The 23,523-nt window shown below is 35.9% G+C and overlaps 1 protein-coding gene across 1 annotated transcript in view; it reads right to left on the minus strand.

Moving 5' to 3' along the window:
* Nucleotides 1-5,084: 5,084 nt before the first annotated feature.
* Nucleotides 5,085-23,523, minus strand: part of WDR72 (WD repeat domain 72) — a 94,994-nt gene continuing 76,555 nt past the window's right edge. Inside the window, exons 19-20 of the mRNA XM_015873028.3 lie at nucleotides 11,030-11,128; nucleotides 5,085-5,687 (exon numbers count right to left, since the gene is read on the minus strand). Coding sequence (XP_015728514.2) covers nucleotides 5,632-5,687; nucleotides 11,030-11,128 — 155 coding nt within the window. The 3' untranslated portion in view covers nucleotides 5,085-5,631. The remainder of the gene's footprint in view (nucleotides 5,688-11,029; nucleotides 11,129-23,523) is intronic.

Here is a 23,523-nt window from a genome sequence, read left to right on the forward strand (position 1 = left end):
AGCATCTGCTAGCTGCTTCTCATCCTGCAGTGAAATGTATCTATCTTGGTAAATCTTAACATTTTTGGATCTTCAGAAACGACACATATTCTGAAACCTTGCACAACAGAAAAAAAATAGTAGCAATTTAATTTACAGAAAGAAAATGTCATAATGGACAAAGAACAAATTGTGACATCTATATTCGCAGGCAGATAAAATACCTTGCCTTTTAAAAACTAGCTTTATGATATTACAGGCTTGTTTATGAGTACATGTAACTAACCTGATATCCATCTTAAAAATAATCTTACTCTCAGTTCATTTACGACAATAATATGCTTAAGCATGGAGACATGGAATAAGCTCACCGGTGTGAATTTCAAGGCTTGAGTGCTGCTGCCATCTACATGGCAGGAAGACTATAAACCAAAACAAACAACAACAATATGTTTGCTACATTTTACTTGGCACACTGTTTGCCAGTGTGGCTATAGAAAAATAAGTTATGAAACTGAACAGAATATTCACTTCCTGTGAAGGAGATCTGTAGTGATTTAGAGTTCTCCAGCTCCACATTAACAAGAATTTTAAAAATTATTTATATAAAATCTGAGGATAAGAAAAATAAAATTATTTTACTAGTTCTGGATACTGTTAATATTTTTTCTGCTGAGTATTAAGCTTTCAAATGCTAATAATAAATATAAAAATAATTATCTTGATTACTATAAAAATGGAGGGGGTGATGTACTTAATTAAACCACATATATTATTCCAGTGATGGTACTTTTCCTGGCTATCTTACTGAGAGTATTGCCGGAGGAAGAAAAATGGCTTTTAGCCCTACATTGTGAGGAACTTAACAAAAAATCAGGCTGCAAAACTCTGCTCTTTAGCTAAAGTTTCTAGAACTACATAAAAGGACAAGTGCAATTAAATTAGTACTGTGTAACAATTTCATCATGTATTCAGTCCACACAAAACAAAACAAAACAAAACAAAAGAAAACAAAAAAAGCAGATATTTAGATATCCTAACACTTAACACTGTTTAAGAACTTGTGCTGCTTCACATTGGCAGGTGTATTTGTACTTACTGATCATACCGTAGCCAGGACTCACATATTCATCAGAATGCAAAGAAGGCAGTGTTTACACAAGGTAGCTTTGTCCTGCAGCACAGCTGCTGGTCACACTTTAGACCTTCCAGCAGCTGCAATTCAAGAAGTAAACTTCCCATGGTCCTCAACAGACAATTCTCAGTTGTTGTGCTTTTTCTTTCCTTTGGTTACATTCATAGATGTGTTACATCTCAAATAATACTGCTGAAGGATCTGTAATAATAATTACTCGGGGATCAATGGACTCAAATCATAAACCAATGGAGTCTCTAGTAATGCTACTAAGAGCTTTGCCTTACACTTCATACTGGCTTTTCCATGAGTGAGAGAAAAGGTCAATCCTTGAAATTCCTCTGCATGCTTTTGCCATACAAGAATGGTCTGTAAAATTCAACAGAAATATTTGAAACATGAGGAGCAGGACTTTGTCTTTATAGAACCCTCATAGAACCACCAGGAGTGCACATATTTGCTAGCTGTTCAATGCTGTGACTTTGAGATTTGGGTTCTAGCTCACTCTTCTAGCTTGCTTTCAGAGAGCATGTTCTTTCAAAAGGAGTAAAGATCTGAAGCGATGCTCTTTGTTACACCCTTTCCTATTTTGTTTCCAGAATTTTCAACACTTTTAGCTTAGTCAGACATGCAAAATCTTTTCCATTTATAGATTCCTGGTGCTTTTTGCAGCTTGTGGCTCTGTTACCTAGTGGTCTTATTTAAGACTTTCACTCTATTATCTCTGAATCTCGTACAAATATTTCAAACTCTATGCCAATGTACTTTAAGGGCATTTTCCACTGTACTACAGAAGAACCTTGTTTAATAAAATATAAAAAAATACAACCCAAGAATGGAAGTAGATGAGATTTCAAAATGTCATGGTTTGTGTTTAGAGCCAAAAATGAACGGTTCAATATTTAAGGATGTTTTCAGGCAGAAATCTCCATCAGCGATCATTTAACAAGTATGAATCATTTGGAAAATTCAAAATCCCTCAAATTAAAGAGATGACAATGACATTAGGGTTGCGTTTACAATAAAGAATCAGTAGATTCTTTTTTTTTTTTTTTTTTTTTTAATATAACAAATTATAAGCATAACTATAGATTTGCCAATAGGATTTGAAAGACAAATATCTATTTTCAAGAAAGACCCTTTCATAAAGCATATTAAAGTGCCAATTTTGTGCTGAGATAATGTTGGTATAATTGTGGCTTGCCACCAACTTACATCTTCCTGCCCTGAGCTGCTTGTTACTCCTCTGTTCCATGCACTGACACTGGTGTTTTGGTTGACACAGCCCAGTCAGGCATAGAATGCAAGCATACGCAAGACATAAAAACATAGGCTAAAGTGGGGACAAGCTGCCCTGTTTACTGGTAGGATGTCCTAATGTTGTGTAAAAGACCCTATGACTTCTGGAGGAAGCAAAAAATAAGGCCTTGCTCCCTAAGCAGTGTAGGCTTCCATTAAATTTTTATCCCACACCTAAAATTTGGATAAGTATTCTAAAATAATAGTATGTGACTTCCTTTGGTAGGATTCCTTCAGTGTAACACTACAGAGAAGTACGTTCATAATTACTTTGCAACTTTGTTGTAAAATCAATCTCCATAACAATGAACAGAATAGCAGTACATCAGAGTGCATTAGTACACAAATATTTCTTCAGTTATTATGGCCCATAAGAAACAATTGCAGGTTAATATGTATTTTTCTATAGAGCTCTAAAATCATCACTTTGATACACAAAGATTTTTTTAAGCATGAGTTTGTCCTGAGCAAATACTGTATAGCTGGTTACTTGAAAGGCATTCACACTGGAGATAAATTCATTTTACTGGAACACAAATGCACTTAATAAGATAAATTCTTGTCTTCCCTTGATGACTTAACAACCGATGGGCAGCTCAGCAACACCATAGCTCTCTCACTCCCCCTCCTTAGAAACACAGGGGGAGAAAATACAATGAAAGTAAAGAAAAGCTTGTGGGCTGAGATAAGGAGCAGCTTAATGAAAGGGAAAAAAAAAAAGCAAAGGTCATGTGGAAGCAAAAGGAGAAAAAAATATTCATCCAGTTCTTGGAAAGCAAGGCCTCAATACTCTCGAGAATGCCAACGCTTTCACCTTCTTTCAACCAGATTTTATTGCTGAGTATCCCATCATACAGTGTGGAATATCCTGTGGTGAGTTTAGTTCAGCTGTCCTGGCTGCGTTTCTCCCCACCTTCAGCCCAGCCCAGCCTGATGGCCTTTGAGGTTGTAGGCCTGGAGATACAAGTGCAGAGCCCAGCTAGCTCCATCCTAGCCAGACACAGATCACTTACCTTACTGATACCGTAATTATAATTAGTGCAAAGCACACATAAGCACGTAGCAAACACCAATCATCATCACACAACCTGTTCCAAGGGCTGTCTGTATTGGCAATCTGCTGATGTGCTCTGCTTTGACGAATTAAAGACAAGCAATCAAATATTGTGCTGCACAAATGTAATTGCTGCCACAGCAATACTGGGTGTTATGGACAATGCCAATTTCTTGAGCTATGACACCTTTTTGAACACAAAATCAAAAATACCTTGCAGAAATTGTTTTAGGAGACTTGCTACCCTTGTTTTAAGAACATAGCTGGTGCAAGTCAGTAGATACTGATGCAAAGCAGTAATGTTTGCAGTGAAGGGAAATGTATGTTTCAGTGCCAGTGGAAGATTACTGCAGCAAAACAGAGATGACTGTTGATGAGGGTGTGTGGCAAAGAAGACAGCAAGGTTCAAACATTATAGTACATTTGGTTTACTGTCTGCAAATTTCTTGCAGTAAGTTCCCGTTATTGTACTTGTAACTTTATTTTCACCTTCTTGATATTTTAATCTTTGATTTTACCACAAAGTTTAAGAACAGGGTATACATCAGCTGCAGGCATGTGCTGCTCTTGGCTGCATAGACCTTGTGTTATGCAAGTATAAACACGTAAGTGAAATTACTATAGACATCCATCATGATAAATGAAAGAAGGAAGCCATACCACTCCACATCTAGATTGTTTAAGTCACTGTAATTCAAATATAAGCCTGTATAAATGAAAGGTATGGTTTATATATGAAAATGACTCCTAAGAATAAGGAAAGCTTATGGTGTGATTTTTGGGTGGTTCTGCATGGATCCAGGAGTTGGATTCAATGACCCCTATGAGTCCCTTCCATCTTGGGATATTCCATGATTCTATGAAAGCTCCTCCTGAAATATACAAAATTTGTAAAACACATTGGCTTTACTATAAAAGATGTCATTTTATGCATGGTATGTATAATTCCAGAAAAACAAAATTAAATATCATTATCTGCCCTGGGCTTCAGCCTATTTTAATGGTACATTTTCAGTAGAATGACAATTCAAATTCTACTTCTTATGATGTTGCAGCCAAATTCAAGCCAGGTTTGGTCACACCTATGGCCATGACATTCCCACAGAAAGAGGAGAGGGATTAATTGCCAGAGAATTCTTTCACGCTAAAGAAATCCCCAATTTACTAGATAAAGCAGATTATGGCTAACATAACAGGAAGCATAATATTAGGCAGTGATTTCCACCATCTTACAAATCCAGATGATATCATCTACAAGCCTCTTTGACTCCATTAGCCCTCCTACTATTGGTAACACAGAAAGCAAATGTGCTGCTCAGAGTGGCAGACCAGCAGAAATCCCTCAGAACTTTATGTGATATATGAGTCTAATGAACTGCTAATATTTTTCCAAACACAGTATTTTTTTTTTATAAGGACAGAGATGTGTATCTTCTTTTCCCCATGAGCACAAACTGCAATTCAACAAAGTGTATCTCTTCAGTAGAGAATTCAGATGGGCTTCTCCATCTTCATATTGAAGCACCTATCTTCAGATTACACTGCTGGCAGTATTTATAAAAGGAAAATGCACATGCTAGACACAACCAGACTTAAAATCAATTTCCCATGCAGATCTGTGAGCACAAAGTTGTTTATATTTTATTGTTTCCAAATATTCCAGTGCTTTTTTCCTTTAAATAAAATAAAATAAAAAAACACTCTATTTTTTTTAAAATAAGCCAAATGCTATTCATTTTGCTTAGTGTTAAAATGCTATTGGCAATGAAAATGAGAAGAAAGGAGAGAAAAAAATAAGTTTGATTATTTAAATTAGTTGCACTCAAAAGAATATTCAAACTGAGGCAAGATTTTCACAGTCAATCAATGTCAGGAATCACTACTGCAGCTAGTGAAAAACATCTAAAATAAGGACTTGATATTTTCTATGTTAGAAATATCAAATTAAATTGAATAACTGTAAATCTATTAGTGAGAGAAGTGTGAATGAATTCAGCAAATCAGCAAAGAACAGCTGACATTATGGAAGATATTTCTTCTGAAAATGAAGTGTTAAAGGTATAAAATAATAACCACAATAAGCCATCCCATGTCCGTTCCACCTTTATCTCATGTCTTTGCTGATCTTGTGCATTGTCGCATTCTTCCATCTAAGTGGGATCTTCTAACACACCTTACAGGAGCACACCTTAGATATCCAGGGATGTGACTTCATATCGTCTGGAAAAGATAGAAAAGTATTTTGTTCAAAAAAACAAAAAAGTTATTTGAAATTCTTTCTTGTAGATTTAGAATCTATATTTCTGTCATGAAATTAAGACTTTCAGCACCAACACAGTACTGTTAAAAAATAGAATAAAATCACAAATCTACATCCAGGAAGTTTCTATTCTATTCACATCAGAACTGCAATATTACATGAGGCAATATGGAATCTAAAATAGCTTAAGAGAATGCATAGCCTTCCTCAGAGTTTTTCTACAAAACAGTCCTCCTCTTGTCTTCTTCTTCATCTTTTTGTTTTTAATGAAATGATTTCCAGAAGATAAGAAAAACATAATTTCAGTTCAAAGCTAATAGGTTATTTGCATTTCCTATGGAAAAAGCATGTTGAAATTATATATATATATATATTTTTTTTTTTTTCAAGAGAAACAATCCAATATTAGCTGTAAACAGTAGTAGTACGAAGCTTTATTAATAAGGCATTAATAGCTAAATTTGTAAGCAGTAACCACAGTCATCAGGCTTTAGCTTCATGACTTTTTCCCAATTAATGCATATATATTATATATATTTACAATCTGAATTTAAAGTTAAATTAAAAACACTGCTTCTGTAGATTCAGCACTCCTTATGAGTACATGAAGCACGCTGTTCTTTCCCAGTCTAATGGCTGTCTTCTCAGTTTGTCCTATTGTCTGTCATTTCTCTGCCTATCTATGTCTTAGACATAAAGAGAGACACATTTTCCTGTTGTCAACTATGTAATCTTTTGGTTTTACAGTTTCATTTACAAGGTAAAACCAAACCAAACCAAACAATGACTCAATACTAGCAACTCCGAATGATGATGGGACCCGGCAACACATCGAATGCAGTGAAATTCTTATGGGCCTAATTTCTGGAATTACTCCTTAGACCCTAATATTTTATACTCAGCTGATGAGTATCTCTTCTTGTTATGTCTCCACACTGTCAGTTCTATTTCCTTCAGTTCCGTCTCTAACAGATTGTACTTTGGGAGTAGTCAAAGATCTCTCCCATCTTTGTGCCAAGGTCTACCTAGGACATGCAACTATGACAGACTATGAAAATTGTTTGTATTTTCACTGTTATCTGTCATATAATCAGAATCACATTCTGTCTTGAGAGAAGAAGGAAAAAAATAATATCTATGATGCTTCTGCAGTGAAGATATCTCATGGAGCAGTCATGAGCTGCAGAGGGGACCAGCTGACTCAGCCACACTTCCTGGCTACTGAATGCTATTCTTATCGTTTACAAGGTTCTCATCCAAAAGATAAAAAAAATTTGAATTCCAATCTACATCTTTCAACTGTCATTTTGTTTTGCTTCATCTGTTCAAGCTCAATTTTTCTGCACTATCAAAGAAATGACAATGTACTGCTTGATATACTGCAATATCTCTGTTGGGGGAAACAAGAGTGAAGGGGCATCTGTGCCTACATTGTTCCTCCTGACTTCCACTCAGATCTATTCTTTTAATCTCATGAGAGCTATGCTTGCAGAAGCCTCTTTACTGGGACTGCAGCACATATGGAAACTAAAACATCTGCAGTTGTGTAAACTCCTGCTGTGTTCCTCTCAGACTCAAACTGAAAAAATTCGGAGCCCTTAAAACTTAAACAACACCCTATGAACAGGATTATTTGCCCTCTAGGGTTGTGAATTTTCCACCATTGTTTACACAAAAATATTTGGGTGAATAGCTCAGACCTAGAACTCAGATATCTAAATTTGATCCATTTCAGCTTCCTTCTCGGTTTCTGTAACTGTGGAAAATTTGACTGCTGAAATGGAAAACAATACTCTGATTATTTATTTCTACTGAGGAACCATTCTAAGGTGCAATGAAATCTTTAAAGTAGTTTGGTGTGATTAAAAGTTAAGTTCTACAAAAATCTGTTGCAATTCCTATTTGATTATTATCTTCAAGGCCAGAGCAGATTTTGAAAAGCCCAGGCTTTGCATATCAAACAGAAGTAGTCCTCAGCATGTAGGGAAAATGGCAGTGATAAACCTACTATTAGGCATCTGAGGGAGAAGCCCAGTATCTCCTCTGTGTGAGGGCTAAAATAGATGTGAGCCACTATCACAGATAATGGCAGCTTGTAGGCACATGAAGGGAGAAACTAAAATCTATTTCACTTAGACAAGAAACTGCAGTCTGACATTTACCTGCGTCCATCACACATGAAAAGTGTTTGCTGTGAATTATCTGAGAGAAAAGTGCAGGTTGAGGGGTTTCATTTCCCACCTAAGTGTAGCTTGGATCACACACTGAATACAAGAAATCACAGGTAAATCTCAGATTGGGGTCTTGGTTAGTCAGATGGATTCCTGCCATCTGAGCATAGGCCTTTTTTCCATGACTGCTGGAGGCCAACCTCTGGAGCAGTAAGAACACGTATGGGTACATAAAGAGTGTGAAAGTAAAATAAGCGGGGTTACTCTTTATGTGATTTTAGAAAATTTAGATCACTTTGAAAATGACTTTCACTCTTATGTCAAGGTTAGAGGCTGTACTTTTCACCGGCAGGAAGCACAGTAAACAGATATGTCTACTAATGGCTGTGTACCTCCAGCCTTACTGATGCTGGTAGAAGAGGCAAAAAGGAACCCTTTCCAGAAATAGCTGGAGTTCCTTTCTGGTATGTTGTTATACTTTCATCTTTTCCTCATCGGAAGAGATAATAAAGTGAAGATATTTCTTAACATCACTTTTGGACATATAATGTATTCTAAGTGAAATGCAATAGATTCTGCAAAACAAACATACTCACAACTCTTCAGTTTAAGCTTATAAATGACCATCAGTTGTCCTGACTTTGAATATGAGAGAGCTCAATTCACCAAATCAAATGCTGGCCTTCCAGGCACTCTTAAATTCCAAGATCCATTTCAAAGTCAAAACACCTGAGAAACACTAGAGAAAACCTTACCCAACTGAATACCCACATTACCCATATTATTGTTTCAGTGTTTGCTACTAAAAGTAAGTAGTAAGTTTTAAGTGAATGTAGTCCGTTATCAAATCTCTCCTTTCAAACAAGCACTTCGGTCAGAAGTGTCTTAATTTCTTATCACAGAATTTCATCCACACAAGGAGCAATAAATAATTCATGTTCCTGGCTCTTTGTTGTGTGTCCCTGAACTGCACAGAGCTGGAAGGCTGACAGCTGTGTCAGGACAAGCACCAAAGATCTGACATGACAAGTGACTAACAAGTTTCTTTCAGTCTATAGCGAAAGAAGACAATGGCATAAAGTGCAAAAACGAAATCCTGAAACAAAATGAAACTGTTTCTTTCTCTTTACCTAAGTGTTTGCTATGAGCTTATTTCCGACCCATAACCTCTGGTCATTTTATAGTACTGCCCAACCCCCTTTACTCCTCACATTCGCCTGGCCATTTACGCCTGTCCACGGATCAATATGAGCAATTCTTGGAGAAATACGATGTCTCCATGACAACCAAGCCACAAATTCTCAGTGGAAAGCAGTGAGACCAGTAGTGAAATCTCCTGAGGTTTTCAGACCTATAAGACAAGATGTCTTAAAATGCAGGAATGGTCAGAAACAAAAGCCAGAGTAATTCATTGTTTATTACCAGTTTAATGATGTCAGATGGACCGCACGGAACTCAGTTTTTAAGTTTAGATGCTTTATCAACATGTATTTTTGCTAGCCAACATTCACTTCCTGACAGCTTTTTATCCTTTCCATTACTTCACATAGACATGCAGAGTGTAGAATTGGTATTCAAGTTTCCATCCAAATGTGTGCACTTTGCCACTCAGAATAATTTAAAGCAAGGTTCAAATTAATGTTATCTTTAATGTACATTAATTCTCACCTCAACACTTTCACATCACTTTGCTTAAATTCTTTTTCACCTTAGAACAGGTCAGATCTTGGACAACACACGCTTTCACACAGAATCATTGTAGAAGGGACTACAGATGGTTTCTGAAGGATGTACCATGCACCACAAACAGTTCGAGGTGGTCATGACCAAGAAATTACACTGGTCTCCTTCCCAAGTAGATTACATATTTATTTCTAAATCTCATACTGCCTTCTGCTGTACAGCAGTGAGTTCAAGCCAGCGTGGATTTAAAATGAATACAGACTTACAATTCATTGGTTTCAATTATTCTAACGTATGCTTGTGTTCATTTCTGTGGAAAAGATGAAAAAGGAATGTGGTTCAAATCAGGTATATGACGGCAGTTGAACTCCCAAGGAATCTTGGAGGAGTGGAGTGTGCTGAAATATAATCCCCTAGACAGGGGTCCTTTCTGGGTTCTGAGATGACTTAGGGGACCTGACATGGATTTCAGACTGCACCCTTTGACTGAAAATTAAATCTCAGCAGTGTTCCTTGGGGAAGGATCAGGGGACTGTTGGCAGCTGCCCCCTGTCAGCACAGGCTGCAAGATTTGGAAATCTCTTAACTAAGCTGACAGGCCACAGAGACGATGAATCAAAAATATGATACACGGATCAGCACACAAAGATGCAAGAGGGTACACAGAAACCAGATAAAGCAGGGAAGGAAAATACCGAGTGAAGAAAGATGTTTAACTCTTTCATTAATGAGTACTATGTGCAGGTTTCATATATGGTGTATGTGGGTCAAACTCATAGACTGTTAGATTTTAATATTTAGTTGCACAGAATGTTTTTTATCAGCTGTGACTGGATGTACTTCATACTTGTTTCCTCTTGGGATTCATTTAATGAATTTCTTAGATATTCCATAACTAGGAAGATAATGATACTACATGAAGATAAATCTTCTGGTCACCAAAAATAATGCACTTTATGGATGTTCTTGTATTTAACTGAATCAATGTTAAGAGTCATTAAAATGAAATAATGATTGTGAACTGATTTAGAGAAAAGAATCAAGATATTTAATGCTACTAATTTGCTTTGCTCCAGAGATACAGTACTTGAATGTCCACTGTATGTTTAACTGCAGTATATACAGTGCTTCTAATTTTTCATAACCTCATTCTATCTTCAAAGGGTCAGACATTGCACATATATTAACTAAGAAGTGTAGTCCAAAACTAATTATAATGAACTAGTTGTGTCAGCTTTCTTTTTGGTCATAAAGACCTTATCCTTTCTAAGACCTGAATTCTTGATGAAAGTGGAAAGGATAACACTGTGACCCCTAGAGGTGACCGTTAATTTGACACTGCAGCTGCTAAAAAGGAAACGGCATTACAATGTGCCTTTTTTACCCAACCAAAAGCTATGTCAGATTTATCACTTGATACTTAGTAACTGTCTTTAAACGGTTCTCACCTGGACTCTCAGACTCTTCTAAGACATATCTGTCAGGCGCATCCTCCACATCCTGGAAGTTGGCGGGGTTTGAGTTCTTGTCATGCTTCAGTACACTAACTGGAGCAATAAAGAATAAGAACAGGGGAGGGAGAGATGTAATTTATATTCAGAAACAAAGACTTCCTGATATTCTTCAGGTAATTCAATGTTGAAGATGTATTTTATAAACACAAGTGATAACTGAAATAAAACCCAAACTCAAAATACTTATATTCAGCCATAACACTGTTGAAAAGTATATAGACAAGAATTCATTTGGGGACAAGTTTGAGGCACTGGCTTGATCCTAAAATACGAACATTATTTCATAACCATAAAAAGTGCTATTCTGTTTCATGAAAGAATCTAGCATACAACATCAAAGGCTAGTTAGCTGGCTTAGTAATGGGCAGAGACATACAGTAGGAAGAAAAAAACATGTTAAGATGAAAATATGTTGAATATAACAAGCTAGGATGCACAATAAAATCAGTTGCTACTCAGTAGAATATACGTGGAACTGCAGTTTAGAGATGGTCAAATTTGATATATATTTTTTTTAATTAATTGCTAAAAGTATTTTCATTTTTGAGTAGGGAAATGTTATCATGGAAGTAATTATTTATCAGTATACAACTTTTTAGATTTTTCGGCTTTCAAATAAATTCCACACAGGTTGTCCTGAAAAGTTTAGGGGTATTTCTTTTGACAGTGTTCATTTCTTTCCCTTCTGCTCTTATGAACCCAAAGCTACATTACAGAAAAGGAGACTAAGAACAAAATCTCAAATATTCAGTCCCCTTAAAACTCTCAGTTGAGCTCATTTCTTAAGGAAACAGTGGTGACCAGTATTAATAAAGACTTTTTTTTTTTTTTTTTTAATTAGTATCTGTAAAAGTATGCAAAGTCCTAGACTTTTGCACATCCCACTTTGTTATTTTGTACATTCCTTTGGTTTGCAGCTATTGATCCCAGGTCATCAAAACTTCCCATCATACTCAACTCCTACATTTACCCAGAAACCACTTGAATCAATCATCCCACAGCTGTGGAGGTAGATCCTTGAAAATGCAACATTAAAACATAATTATAAAATCTGTGATAGAAACACTGTACATCTCATATAGGGAAGAAAAAAAAAAAAAAAAAAAAAGCAAATTAAAAACTAAACAGTAGATTTTGCTAAGATTATCTGCCAGAGATGGTAACTAAGCACACAGACTGCCCAGAAATAGCAGGAATATGGGTTACATTTCTAACCTTACAACTTTGTCAGTGGACTTGCATCAGTGGTCAACCTCTCCACATAAGGAGGAATTTTAGTTCATAACTCTGTCGTGAAAGTGTTGACAAAATAACCTGCATGAGGAACACTGACACTGAAGAATAACTTACAATAAATAAAATATGTTATTTTTCATGAAAATGCTATGACACATGCAGGAAAAAAATGTCTTCAAAGATCTTTGTGTTTTCCTCTGATTTTTACATCTAAATAAGTTTCAGCTAGACTGTCTGAAGGTGAGGATTCCCATTTCAAAACAAAAACCAACCAAACAAAAAACCTGGAAATCTCAAGTGTGCATAGAGATTTGGTTTGTACCAAATTTATTACAACACTTTCTAAAACAGTTCATCCTATCAAGTACTCAGCTCTATTGCGCTGAATGATAGATTGAGCCATTACAGCAGCATGAATGTATAAGTCAGAAGACTCTTGAAGTAGAACAATAGGAAAAATTCCAACAGAGAATTCTGAGAGAGAAAACAGAGCATAAAACAGCACCTCTAGAGAGAAGGAAAAGTCACAAGAGATGTCCTCTCTAAAAAAAAAAAAAAATAACATTGACCAAAAATTCAGAATTAGCCTTTTGAAATGGAAAGCTCCCAACTTTAGGATGAGCTGTGAATAATATTTGAATTCAGTAGATGACTGAGTTTTTCCTGGGTCTAGTTATAAGAAGCTACATAATATGAGTTTAGCTAAGGTCAGCTGATTCCAGTCAAAGAACAACAACAACAAAAAAGGTGCTTAATTTAATATGTAATGCGGTGCTGAAGCAAAATATTCACCTCTGAAGCAGATTTTTGACAGGAACGAGCGAAACAGCAAATAAACTTCATGGTACTCTGGTTTATGAAGTTATGTAAGTGAGCATGAAAGGGACCTAGGCAGATGCCTTCAGGTCTTTTTGTTTTTTTTTTTAACATCAAGTTACATGGTCAATTTGAAGAGGAAGGTACCATAAAAACATAATAAAAGGCAGAAGAACAAAGTAAATTGAGTTAAAAAATGAAAAGAACAGAACAGTCTGGCCCAAATAAAGTATGAAAAAAAAAGGCGTTATATAACTCTTGAAAAAAAAATTGTAAAAATTACATTTAAATAGACACCTACTTTACTGTATCACAGAATTTTATGTTCAAATGTCAATAGGGGAAACATAGCTCTGAATTTCTCATAGCTCTGAATTTCTCATACCCAAGACATCAGTGGAATTTCAGAACTAATGGAATCATAAAAAGTATAGTCTTTACTCATTCTGAGCACACCCTGTCCTATACTGGGTTTAAATGAATCTTAACATTACTTCTGATTCCATTTGAAAGATAATTTGTGAAGCCAAAGTGTTGTAAATGTCTAGAGTGTAAATAAGCCCCAAATCTGCAAATCAGAGAAAAAAGATAGGAAATAGCCATTTCTGAAAAAATGACCCCAATTATGTTCTAGTACTTTTCAGTGAGAAGTAATTTGATACTTAAAATAGTGTACAGGATAAGGGAAAAGAATAAATTTCACAGAGGCAAATGACTTCAAACAACATATTAACATGAGGTACATCTTCCTTGTAGAGAATCAGTATTGAGAACTGCAGTAATTTTTTCATGATACATATTAATAAGAGTTGTTTACTGAACTTGACCATCTTATATTCTAGCATTAAAAAGAAAAATACAGGCAAAATAGGTGTAAAATTTAGAATTGCAAATGATTGCTATCACAGTATTCAATGAAACTTTTATATAAACAACTTCCAAATATTTCAAATGCAAAAAAAGAAAACCAAACAAATTATTTCCATAAAAAGATAACAGACTCATCTGTGATAAGCCTATGAAAGAATGGCCTTTGTGTGAGAGTGCTGCAAAATGATAAGCAATTCTTTGTGATTTTGTACTAATCATGGCAACAGCTGATCACTGTCTTATTTCTACATGTTCTGCTTGAAGTCCAAAGAGCCTTGTTTCACTCAGGAATGAGCCATCACTTGCCAGACTCTAAGTAACCTGTTCTTTACACCAGTTTGCAAGGGCAGACATATTGGAGAAAGCTTGCAGAACAGAAGTGAATTAACGAATTAACGTTTTTTTTAATAAGATGCTTTGTTAATTCATGAGAGGGATTAATAATTTGAGGACAGTGTGCCTGCAGAGAAAGCAATGATGCATTTGTCACTCAGTATGTGACATTTCAAAACAAGCTGATAGGGCAACAAAAATTATTTTTCAATCAAAAATAGTAGATAAGATTGGCTACAGGACATAAATGTATTAAGTGCTCATTGCAAAATGTAAAATAACCTGAATCTAAATAAAATTGCAGTTAATATAGTGATATTTCTGCTCCACAAACTTTTCCACTCTTCCCTTAAATGGCTAAAATTTTCACACCCAACATCCTGACTTTCTTTAACATGGGAGGCTCTATGTTGTACACACTGGGAATATCTCCTTTTGTTTGTCTGGACAAGACCCTGTTAGCTTAATGTCAACCCTCCCCCGGCTCTGGTATGAGAAAAGGTGCACAAGTCCTGTGCATCTCCATGACATTTTTGATTAACAGTCCTTTGTTGCATCCTCTTTCAATACCTATGGTTTTTTCCATGTATTTTGATGCTAGCCTAAAAGGAAATAATTATTTCACTAATACAAAAAATGCAAAGGGTATTCATGAAATAGCAGGTGAAATAGTAGCAGTACTTGCTCCAATCATCTAGAAGCAAGGAAAGAAGGGAACAAACCAGCTCCAGACTGTATGGAGCACCCTCCCTTACACTGGGATGAGAGCAGTGCAACGGAGCAGTGTACCAGCAGGCAGGAGCCAGCCCTTGGTGTTACCAATGCTGAATAGAGCACAGGGATGACCTCAGGTTTTGCAGGTGATACTCTTGTTCACAGAGCCTGCTATGGGGTTTGCCTTCGTTGCCACAGTGTGAACACTATTGAATAATTCTCATTTGGCATCCAGATTGTTTTCTGAAAAACTCTTGCCTTGCTGTTACCTCCCATCCTGACTGTATGCAAACCAACCTAAAGCCCACCTAGAAACCTAGCTTTCCAAATTGAATTCATTTCTGTTTGTTTTTTTCTTCCCCAAAACATTACTCAGGCCATATAAACACTAATTTACTGCAGGGTCTAAGAACATCAGTTGCTGGTCCTTTCATAGTCTTTAGTCTTATTAAATATAAGCAAACAAGAAATAAAGAAAATATTCTACTGATGAATTTAGTCAGCACCTAATTTCTAGTGGCATGTCCTTTTCTGACATTTGAATGCCACACTAAGTTTCCATTAAATTTTAATTTTAAAAATAGAGATTAAGACAGTAACCCTGAAAAATGTGAAATTCTAAAGCGAATGTAGCATCACAGGGAAGTTTTTGAAATAATTCAGCATGGAGCAAGTCACACTGGAAGCTGAAGTAATATAAATTCTTGCATTAAATGCAGTAATAGGTCCTAGTACTGACACGTGTGACACGCACAGCTCATTCTGTAGAAATAGGAACCACACACCCAGAGGAGCAGGAGCCAACTGCTGCACTGTGGGAAGCTGTGTGCAAATGAAGTTCATTCCACTCCCTTTGTGAATCACAACCAAACAATTTATCTCCTTGTAAAAGTCTAAATCTGTTTTAAGATTTTTCTAGATTTTAAATTAACGAACAAACAAACCCCACTATAAACTCCATTTTCCATCCCTCTCTATAACCATGAGGACAGAATTACTCCAGACAGGAAAATGAAAATTTTCAGTGATTTTTTTCCCAATATACCTTGCAGTTTTATTCACCCGGAGGGACTTCCCTACTTCTCTCAACTAAAATACGGCAGTGTGTAACAAATTACATTCTCAAAGGACATCCCATTTTTGTTTCATTAGTGCAATGAAACATTCATTCAATTTTAAAGCAGTTGTCTCAATCTTAGTTATGATTTATACCAGAATGTGTCCATGTATTCTGTGTACTGTGTATAATAAAATACCCAACTTGTTAAATTTGTCTCAATGGGTTCTGCTACAAGAAAATTATTTCCCATAAAATCCCACACAGTGTTTATCGCAAAGCTCAGAGCATATGCTTCAGTAAAACTTAGGAGGATTATGAAAAGGAAAATGTAACCTCAAACCATCTTTAATTCTTCTATCACTATATACTGCTTTTTCTTCTTCATATCTCCTCTCTAGCCACAAAGCCCACATTTCTTTTTAACAAAACGTGACGTAGGATTGAATAGTTTAATCAGTCAATTAGCATTATTAGCATCTTTCTCTCTCTCTCTTTTTTTTTTTTTTTATTAAATACATTTTTCTTACAGGAATTAGAAAAGAGGGCCCAACTGCAGATCTGGTACTTACTAAGTAAACATCATCTCCTATCCTGTCTGTCCTTCTAAAAATATAAAGCACATTAGAACAATACTATTGGATAGTCCATACTGTAGATATTACTGCCTGCCAGTAGATTAATGCCTTCTCCAAAAACAAGAAACAAAAAGGGAAATCCATACTTCATATTTTTAAAATTACATTATTGCTAGTTTTTTCATGAAGATAGATCTTTCTGATATTCAAGTGCAAAATGCTTTTAATTACTCCATTTATACACAAGAATTCTAGTTGTGAATTTCTTCAATTTTCTTTCAAAAAACAAAATGAAACAATAGTGTGCAGCACTCTGTGACACTCACATATCCCTGTGCATAATGTGCATCTTACCACTTACATACTCTTCCTGTCTCTTGATCAAAGCTTTCCAAAAGGCTTAATCCACAGGGAAAAAAATATACAGAGAATCTTTATTAACCTCTTCTGGCCAGATTATTGTTATTATTTTGCATTATGGCCTTGAAGATGCATTACTGATAGGGAGGTAAAGCCAACTCAGCACAGCATGAAGCTGCTGAATGGCTGCTGTATGAAAGTGGAAGTACTTATTTCCAGGACATTTCTGTAATGCTCCCTACTGTTAAAATGTTATCTGACTTTAAAAGATTTTCAATTCAATTGTAAGCAATAAGTAAACTCAAGCAGTACAGTACTGTATACTGAAGAGTTTCACAAACTGGTCAAACAGGCATTATTCCAAGAAACTAATGTTGTATAGGACTGCTTCCTGGTGGCTGAGACCTCTGATTGGCAAAAGACAGCGGACTTTTCAGTCAGCAAGCTAGTTACCCATGGATGTGGCTTGAGGCTGACACACAGATTGACTGGTTCACACTAATTTACTTCACACAGATTCCATTTATCTCCTAGAAGATCCCCTGGCAGCAGCTTATAATGGCATATCCTAGGATGCCTGCCTGCATGAGTTTTTAAAGCGGCAGAGCTTGATGAATCTAAGTCCAGAAAACAGTTCACAGATTGAGGACTAGGTGCAATCAAAAAACATCAAGTAGCACAGCTGGGACTTGCTAGCTTGCTTGACTGGTTTGAGCAGCTGAGCATTAACTACGCTTGCTTTCCTGCTGGCAGCCCTGTGTCACTAGGACAAATAGGAGCACTACCTGACAAAGAAAAGGGAAAAAGAGAAAGAAAGGAAAAAAAAAAAAAAGAAAAGAAAAAAAAAAAAGGAAACGAAAAAGAAAAAAAGAAAAGAAAAAAAAAGAAAGAAAAAAAAAGAAAAAAGAAAACAGTATAAAGCAAAAAAAAAATCAAAAGGAAGAGAAGATGGAAGAGGATTATGGCATTACACAGAACACTATTAACAGATGCAGGGAAAACTCATTAGAACATTTAATCTTTAAGCAACTCGAGGATTATCAAACTAAATAACACTCTAGTTAGCAAGTTTGGAGGCTGGGAATCTGTAACATTTCTTTTGGTTATGCTAAAAGTTATTAAGGAAAAAAAGACCTGAATAAATCTAAAGCTGTTGCCATTTATTTCCTATTGAAAATAAAATTATATTAAATCTGGTAACACATGCATTGTGAATAACAGTTACCAGTATACTGTGTTTCACAATATAAGAAAGTGAGATATGGGTTGATGTAATTCCTCACCTCCATAGAGAACAACAGACCTCAATAGGGGTAGGCTTATATTTTGTCTGAAAACACAAGCTTACACCATAGCTCTCCAAATTCAGATAGACAGAGAGTATTTTTTTAAGTCCCTGTCAGAAAGGAAGCAAAATTAATATTATTGGACAGTAACATTTCACAGCAAATGTACTGTGAGACATACAAAGCACATTTAGTACTTAGGAGGTTAAAGACTCAGCTGTAGTGCTAGTTGATGAAAAAGTAGGATTAAGGCTTTAGTATGAGTCTTGACATGATCATGTTGTCTGCCTGCTGTCTTAAGCTTTGAAAAACAGCTGGGATCATCTTCTTCTAAGCTCCAACTCAAAGATGTTTAAGCAGTTCCCAATCCAATTAAACAGAGGTAAATATAAGGAAGGGCCCTACTGAGCCCAATCATCTTATTTCTTTAATGAAAAACGGCATAATTGTAGGTTACACAACTCCTTAATCTCACTTTAAACCTAACAGACTGCAGCCTTATAGTGCACATGGCAGGCCCATTTAACCCAAGCATTCTGTATTGGTGCGCTTAATTTTGGGCATTATCCTTTATTATGTTACTTGTAATCCTAAAAGCCTATGATTGTGTCCAGATATTTGGCAAGGATTGTACCTGGATATACAGGGATTCCTCTTCTAAGAGTAATGGATTAATTGGATACTTCTGTATAAGTAGTAGTTGGTTTTGTAGTGAAATTGCTGCGCAATTTTTAATTTGTGAACACCGCTTGCTTTCTCTTCTGTCCTTTAAACAAGTTGACTTTTTGAACATTAGCAACAATGTGGTAGGAACCTATATTCTCACCATGGAGTAAACAGTGGACTGTTTACTAAAATCCTTGTCATAAAAATAGAAGGAAGATACAGAAATCCAATTTTTCAGCTGGAATTTCATGTTTAATTAAGAAGTAGCTATCTCACACATACAGCCCCATTATAATACTATTACCTAAGGACTTGGTGCATTAGGCTACTTATTTTTCATCCAGTCTAAAAAGTCTGAGGTATGCATATGTAGTCATGCAATGCTGTGTAGGAAATATTTGCCAAGGTGTGTATTTTTTCTGTGGTTAGAGTTAATACTATCAAAGCAAAAATCCACATACGTGATACTTCTGCCTTGTCCTACAAATACACAATGGAACATTCTCCAAGGATGTAAAATCAAAATCTCATAAGAGACTACTTCAAATACAGGCTCCTCATGTTTGCAGAAGCAAGAAGAAAATGTAAATGAGCAAGAGTGGACAGTTTGCAGTAGCTGTTACATTATGCATGATTCCCGACTGCACAGGATTTAATTAATGATTTTCAGTTACATGGTTAAGTTTTGTAGTGAACTGGCCTTCAGGGCAGCAAACTACAATCTGACCAATTTGTATTATTTTGTGCTTGTTCCCAAACATAAGCTGCTCCAATTAACTGTCCCTTTTCTTGTATTGTTGGAAACCTGTTTTTTCATAAGTGGACAACGATTCTGGCCTCTGTTACAGAAGAATTAATTTAGAGTTATGCTAATGGAGTTACACTTGTGATGCAATTGAGAACAAAATCCGGACATCGCTGATCTGTAAATTAATTTTATTAATAAAGAATTTTCATCATCACTTTCAGTTACATGAAAACAGATCCTTTAACTTCAAGCTTTACAGAAATGAGAGGACAGGAAAGTAATGGTGAAATAGTGGGTAAAAGAAAACCTCTCTCTAATACTGCATCTTAACACCATCCACCTGTGTTTAACTTTATATTTCAACCATCAGCAAGAATATCTGGAAATGGAAATAAGGTCCTCGACCCTGCTTTGAGATGGGTAATAAATAGGTAAAAAAGACACTACGCACATTGGCAAGGAGAAAGGCACCTAAGAAGGTGACTTCCAGTATCTCTGTGGTTCAGAGGCTGTGTGAAACCACACGTGAAGAACTGAAAAGCACTGTTTGAAAAATGCAGATGATCTTTCTGTTGATACGTGAAATACAATACAAGACTATGCTCTTACTGTAGTTAAGCTTCACAGGGAGATGAAGAGCCAACAGGTTACATGAGTGTGAGCTTTTCCATGCTCTTCTGCTGTTGTTGATATTGTATGTTTTTTCAAAGTGTTCCGCCTCTCCAGTTTTTGAGCCCTTATTCTTCAGGAATGTGCTATTTTTCTAGGTTTTTTTTTTTTTTTTTTCCTCTCTTTTTTTTCTTTTTCTTTTCATTCCTACTTACATTTGTGTGTTTGCTTTTAGTGAAACTTAATACTTTCATATTATTACTGTTGTAGAATCTGGGACTTTCAGAAAAGAAACACATACACTAGCTTAAGGCTGGCCATAAAATGGTGAAAGTGAAGCTATGTTACATTAATGGTAATTTCTTCTCTTATCATGTCAGCCAAGTCAGTGTTTAGAGTTTGATTTTTCGTTCATGCCTGGTAATTAATTTCGTGTTGATTCTGAAATGAAAGCTTTACCTTAAGGCCTATACAGTGAGAACTTCTCTCTCTTGAACTTAAAATGAACATTAAAAAAGCAGTTATCATAGAAAACGTTAAATCAGATTGGCTCCACTGTGGGCATCTGATCAGAAAAGAGATTATCTTTGTCTCTTAAGTAAAATAAATGTCATTTCATGCAACCCCTGATTTTCTGATTCTAAAAGTGGTAGTTTAGTTGCTGAAGTGATTTTCATTTCCTGTATTAACACCACAGGATTCTGTATGTAAAACTCAGAGTATTGGAAATATATATAGGAATTCTCAAACCTAATTCTTCCATAGTGATGCTTTCTCATACATGTTCCTGTCTAAAAGGTAGTTCCTGCGTTTTGAAGGTAGGCATACACTGACTGTTTGGAAATGATCCAGCCATCAACAAGAAATTCCATGTGGAAACGCCCTACCTGTTCCAAATTGTAGTTCTGATACTGTTCTCTCATTTACTGGTTAATTTGTTTCTGCTCCTATATGGTTTCAGCCTATCTACACAGTCAGAGGTAAATCTATGGACAGTTACATGTATCCCTCTACATGTTGAAAGAGAAAAACAAACTTAGTGTTTCAGGAAACAAAATGCCTGTTCAGGAGAGCACTAAAGGTGCTCTCACACCTGCACACCAACTTGTAAGATGAATGAAGTGGAAAAGCCAAAAGGCTCCTGCACAAAACAAGGTAAAAATGTGCAGCAAGACCTTGACTGCAGTTTTCAAAGACAGTGCAATGACCGCAGCATTATGAACAGAGAACACATAGTTCTTATAAAGTGAATCACAAAGTGCTCACAATACACAGCGGTAGCACAGCTGTATACCCAATTTTAATGACTAGTTAAATGCAGGAGTCCACTGAGGGTCTTGGGCACTTCAGTCTTTGCACAGCCAAATTCACAGGCAAATGACAAATGCAACTGAGCTTCTATCGACAGATGTTGCCAAGGCCTGATGCTTTTTACAGAAGAGAAATGCCTTCCTCTGCCAATAGCTCCACTTTACATTTATACATTTTTAGACCCCGTCTCTCCCTTGTCTCTTCCAACCCCTTCCTTGTCAAAGCAGAGGCTGGAAACTGAAGGAAAAAACTTCAGTGAAGTTCAGGGAAAAACTGAAATGTCCTTGGTCTCTGCAGCAACCCCTAAAACATTGGTGCATTATTAACAATTTTCCCCCCTAAAAGCAAAACATAGCATTATGCCAGACACTTCAAAAAAAATCAGCACAGCTGGAAACAGCACATAGATGTAGGATAAAGAAAATGTAAAGAAATTCTATCAATGTGAAGAGTTAAATTCAAATTTACACATTGGGTTCACAGCAGTATTACCATATTATATTATTATCAAACACTTTATCTCTGTTAATCTGACACTTTTAGTTCCAACCGCCACTTCAGGTTCCACTTCTAGGGAATCACTCAGTTATTCAGAGCTAAAGGCAAGTGAAAATGTGGTTTTTAGGAACCAGGAACTTGTTTTGTTTTAGTCCATGAAGAAAGCTATTGAGTGCAAATGAATAGGGGTTACTTTCCTCATCTTTTTTCTTACAATGACATCCTCTAAAAAGCAGATGTTATTTTATGGCTTCACTGGGACTCTGAACACTATTGGATGTATATTCACGTTATTTCCTTTACATTTCAGTATTTAAGAAGTCCAGCCTCACCTAATGCTGAACGTAAAGAAAATGGATAGACAGATCTTACTATTTTTGCTAGCTTACTTTTTGCTTGATCATTTTTTAATACTAATTCCTTCCTGTTCTAGCCAATCAGCAAACCTCTTTATACATAAATCATGTTCCTTAAAAAGTGATGCAACAGTATCTTATAGAAACACCAGTAATAGCTCATGTTAGCTATTCACAGAAACTAATAATGATTGGAAAGATTACTAATGATGTGTTTAAAATGAGTTTTGAATTGGGAATTATTCCACCATGGTAAGCAGTGCCCAGCTATCTAGCTATCCTAGAATGAAATAATTCACACCAAAATTTCAACTAATTTACCTTCTGTCATCACTTTATGGGAAATAGATGTATAATACATAACACAGCTTGTGGAAGATCCAGAAAGACCACAGTGAGAGAACGTATTTTTTCTTTAAAATCAGAAGTACACGTGAAAACTATGTTCATGACAAAGATTAGACAAGAAAAAAACTAAAGCAATATGTACTGTTCACCCGAAGATTTAAACAATATGTAATTATAGAAACAATGATGGATCCACATGAAGACACGAACATTTGTGAGCAGATAACTGTTTGCTGAAATATGAAGATAAAACCTTTCTCATTAACCTACTTTTATGTTTTCTATATATTTTTCTTTCCATTTAATCCTGTGAAATTTGTTCTTGACCTCTCTTGCAAATACACATCCTGCAAAGTAACTTTCACGGACATGCAACATTCATAATATGGATGGAAGAATGACAAATGCCTTTTTTAACTTTGTAAGGCACACCAGCGTACGTGCTAGGATGTTTCACAAGTGAAGGCATTTTTCAGACTCTGTGACATAGTGTGAATATTAATTGCACCGTGGATATACAGAGCTTGCATAATTAAAGCTGTAGTGGAACCTGGGGTTAGCTCACATGTGATAGCACATGGTGACTTCTCTAAAAGATTCAGAAAGAAAACCAAAAAACATTAATATAGCTTGTTTATACTA

Source organism: Coturnix japonica, chromosome 14, assembly GCF_054131305.1.
Source record: "Coturnix japonica strain WE chromosome 14, WE-NBRP24, whole genome shotgun sequence".
In the NCBI taxonomy this organism is placed as follows: domain Eukaryota; kingdom Metazoa; phylum Chordata; class Aves; order Galliformes; family Phasianidae; genus Coturnix; species Coturnix japonica.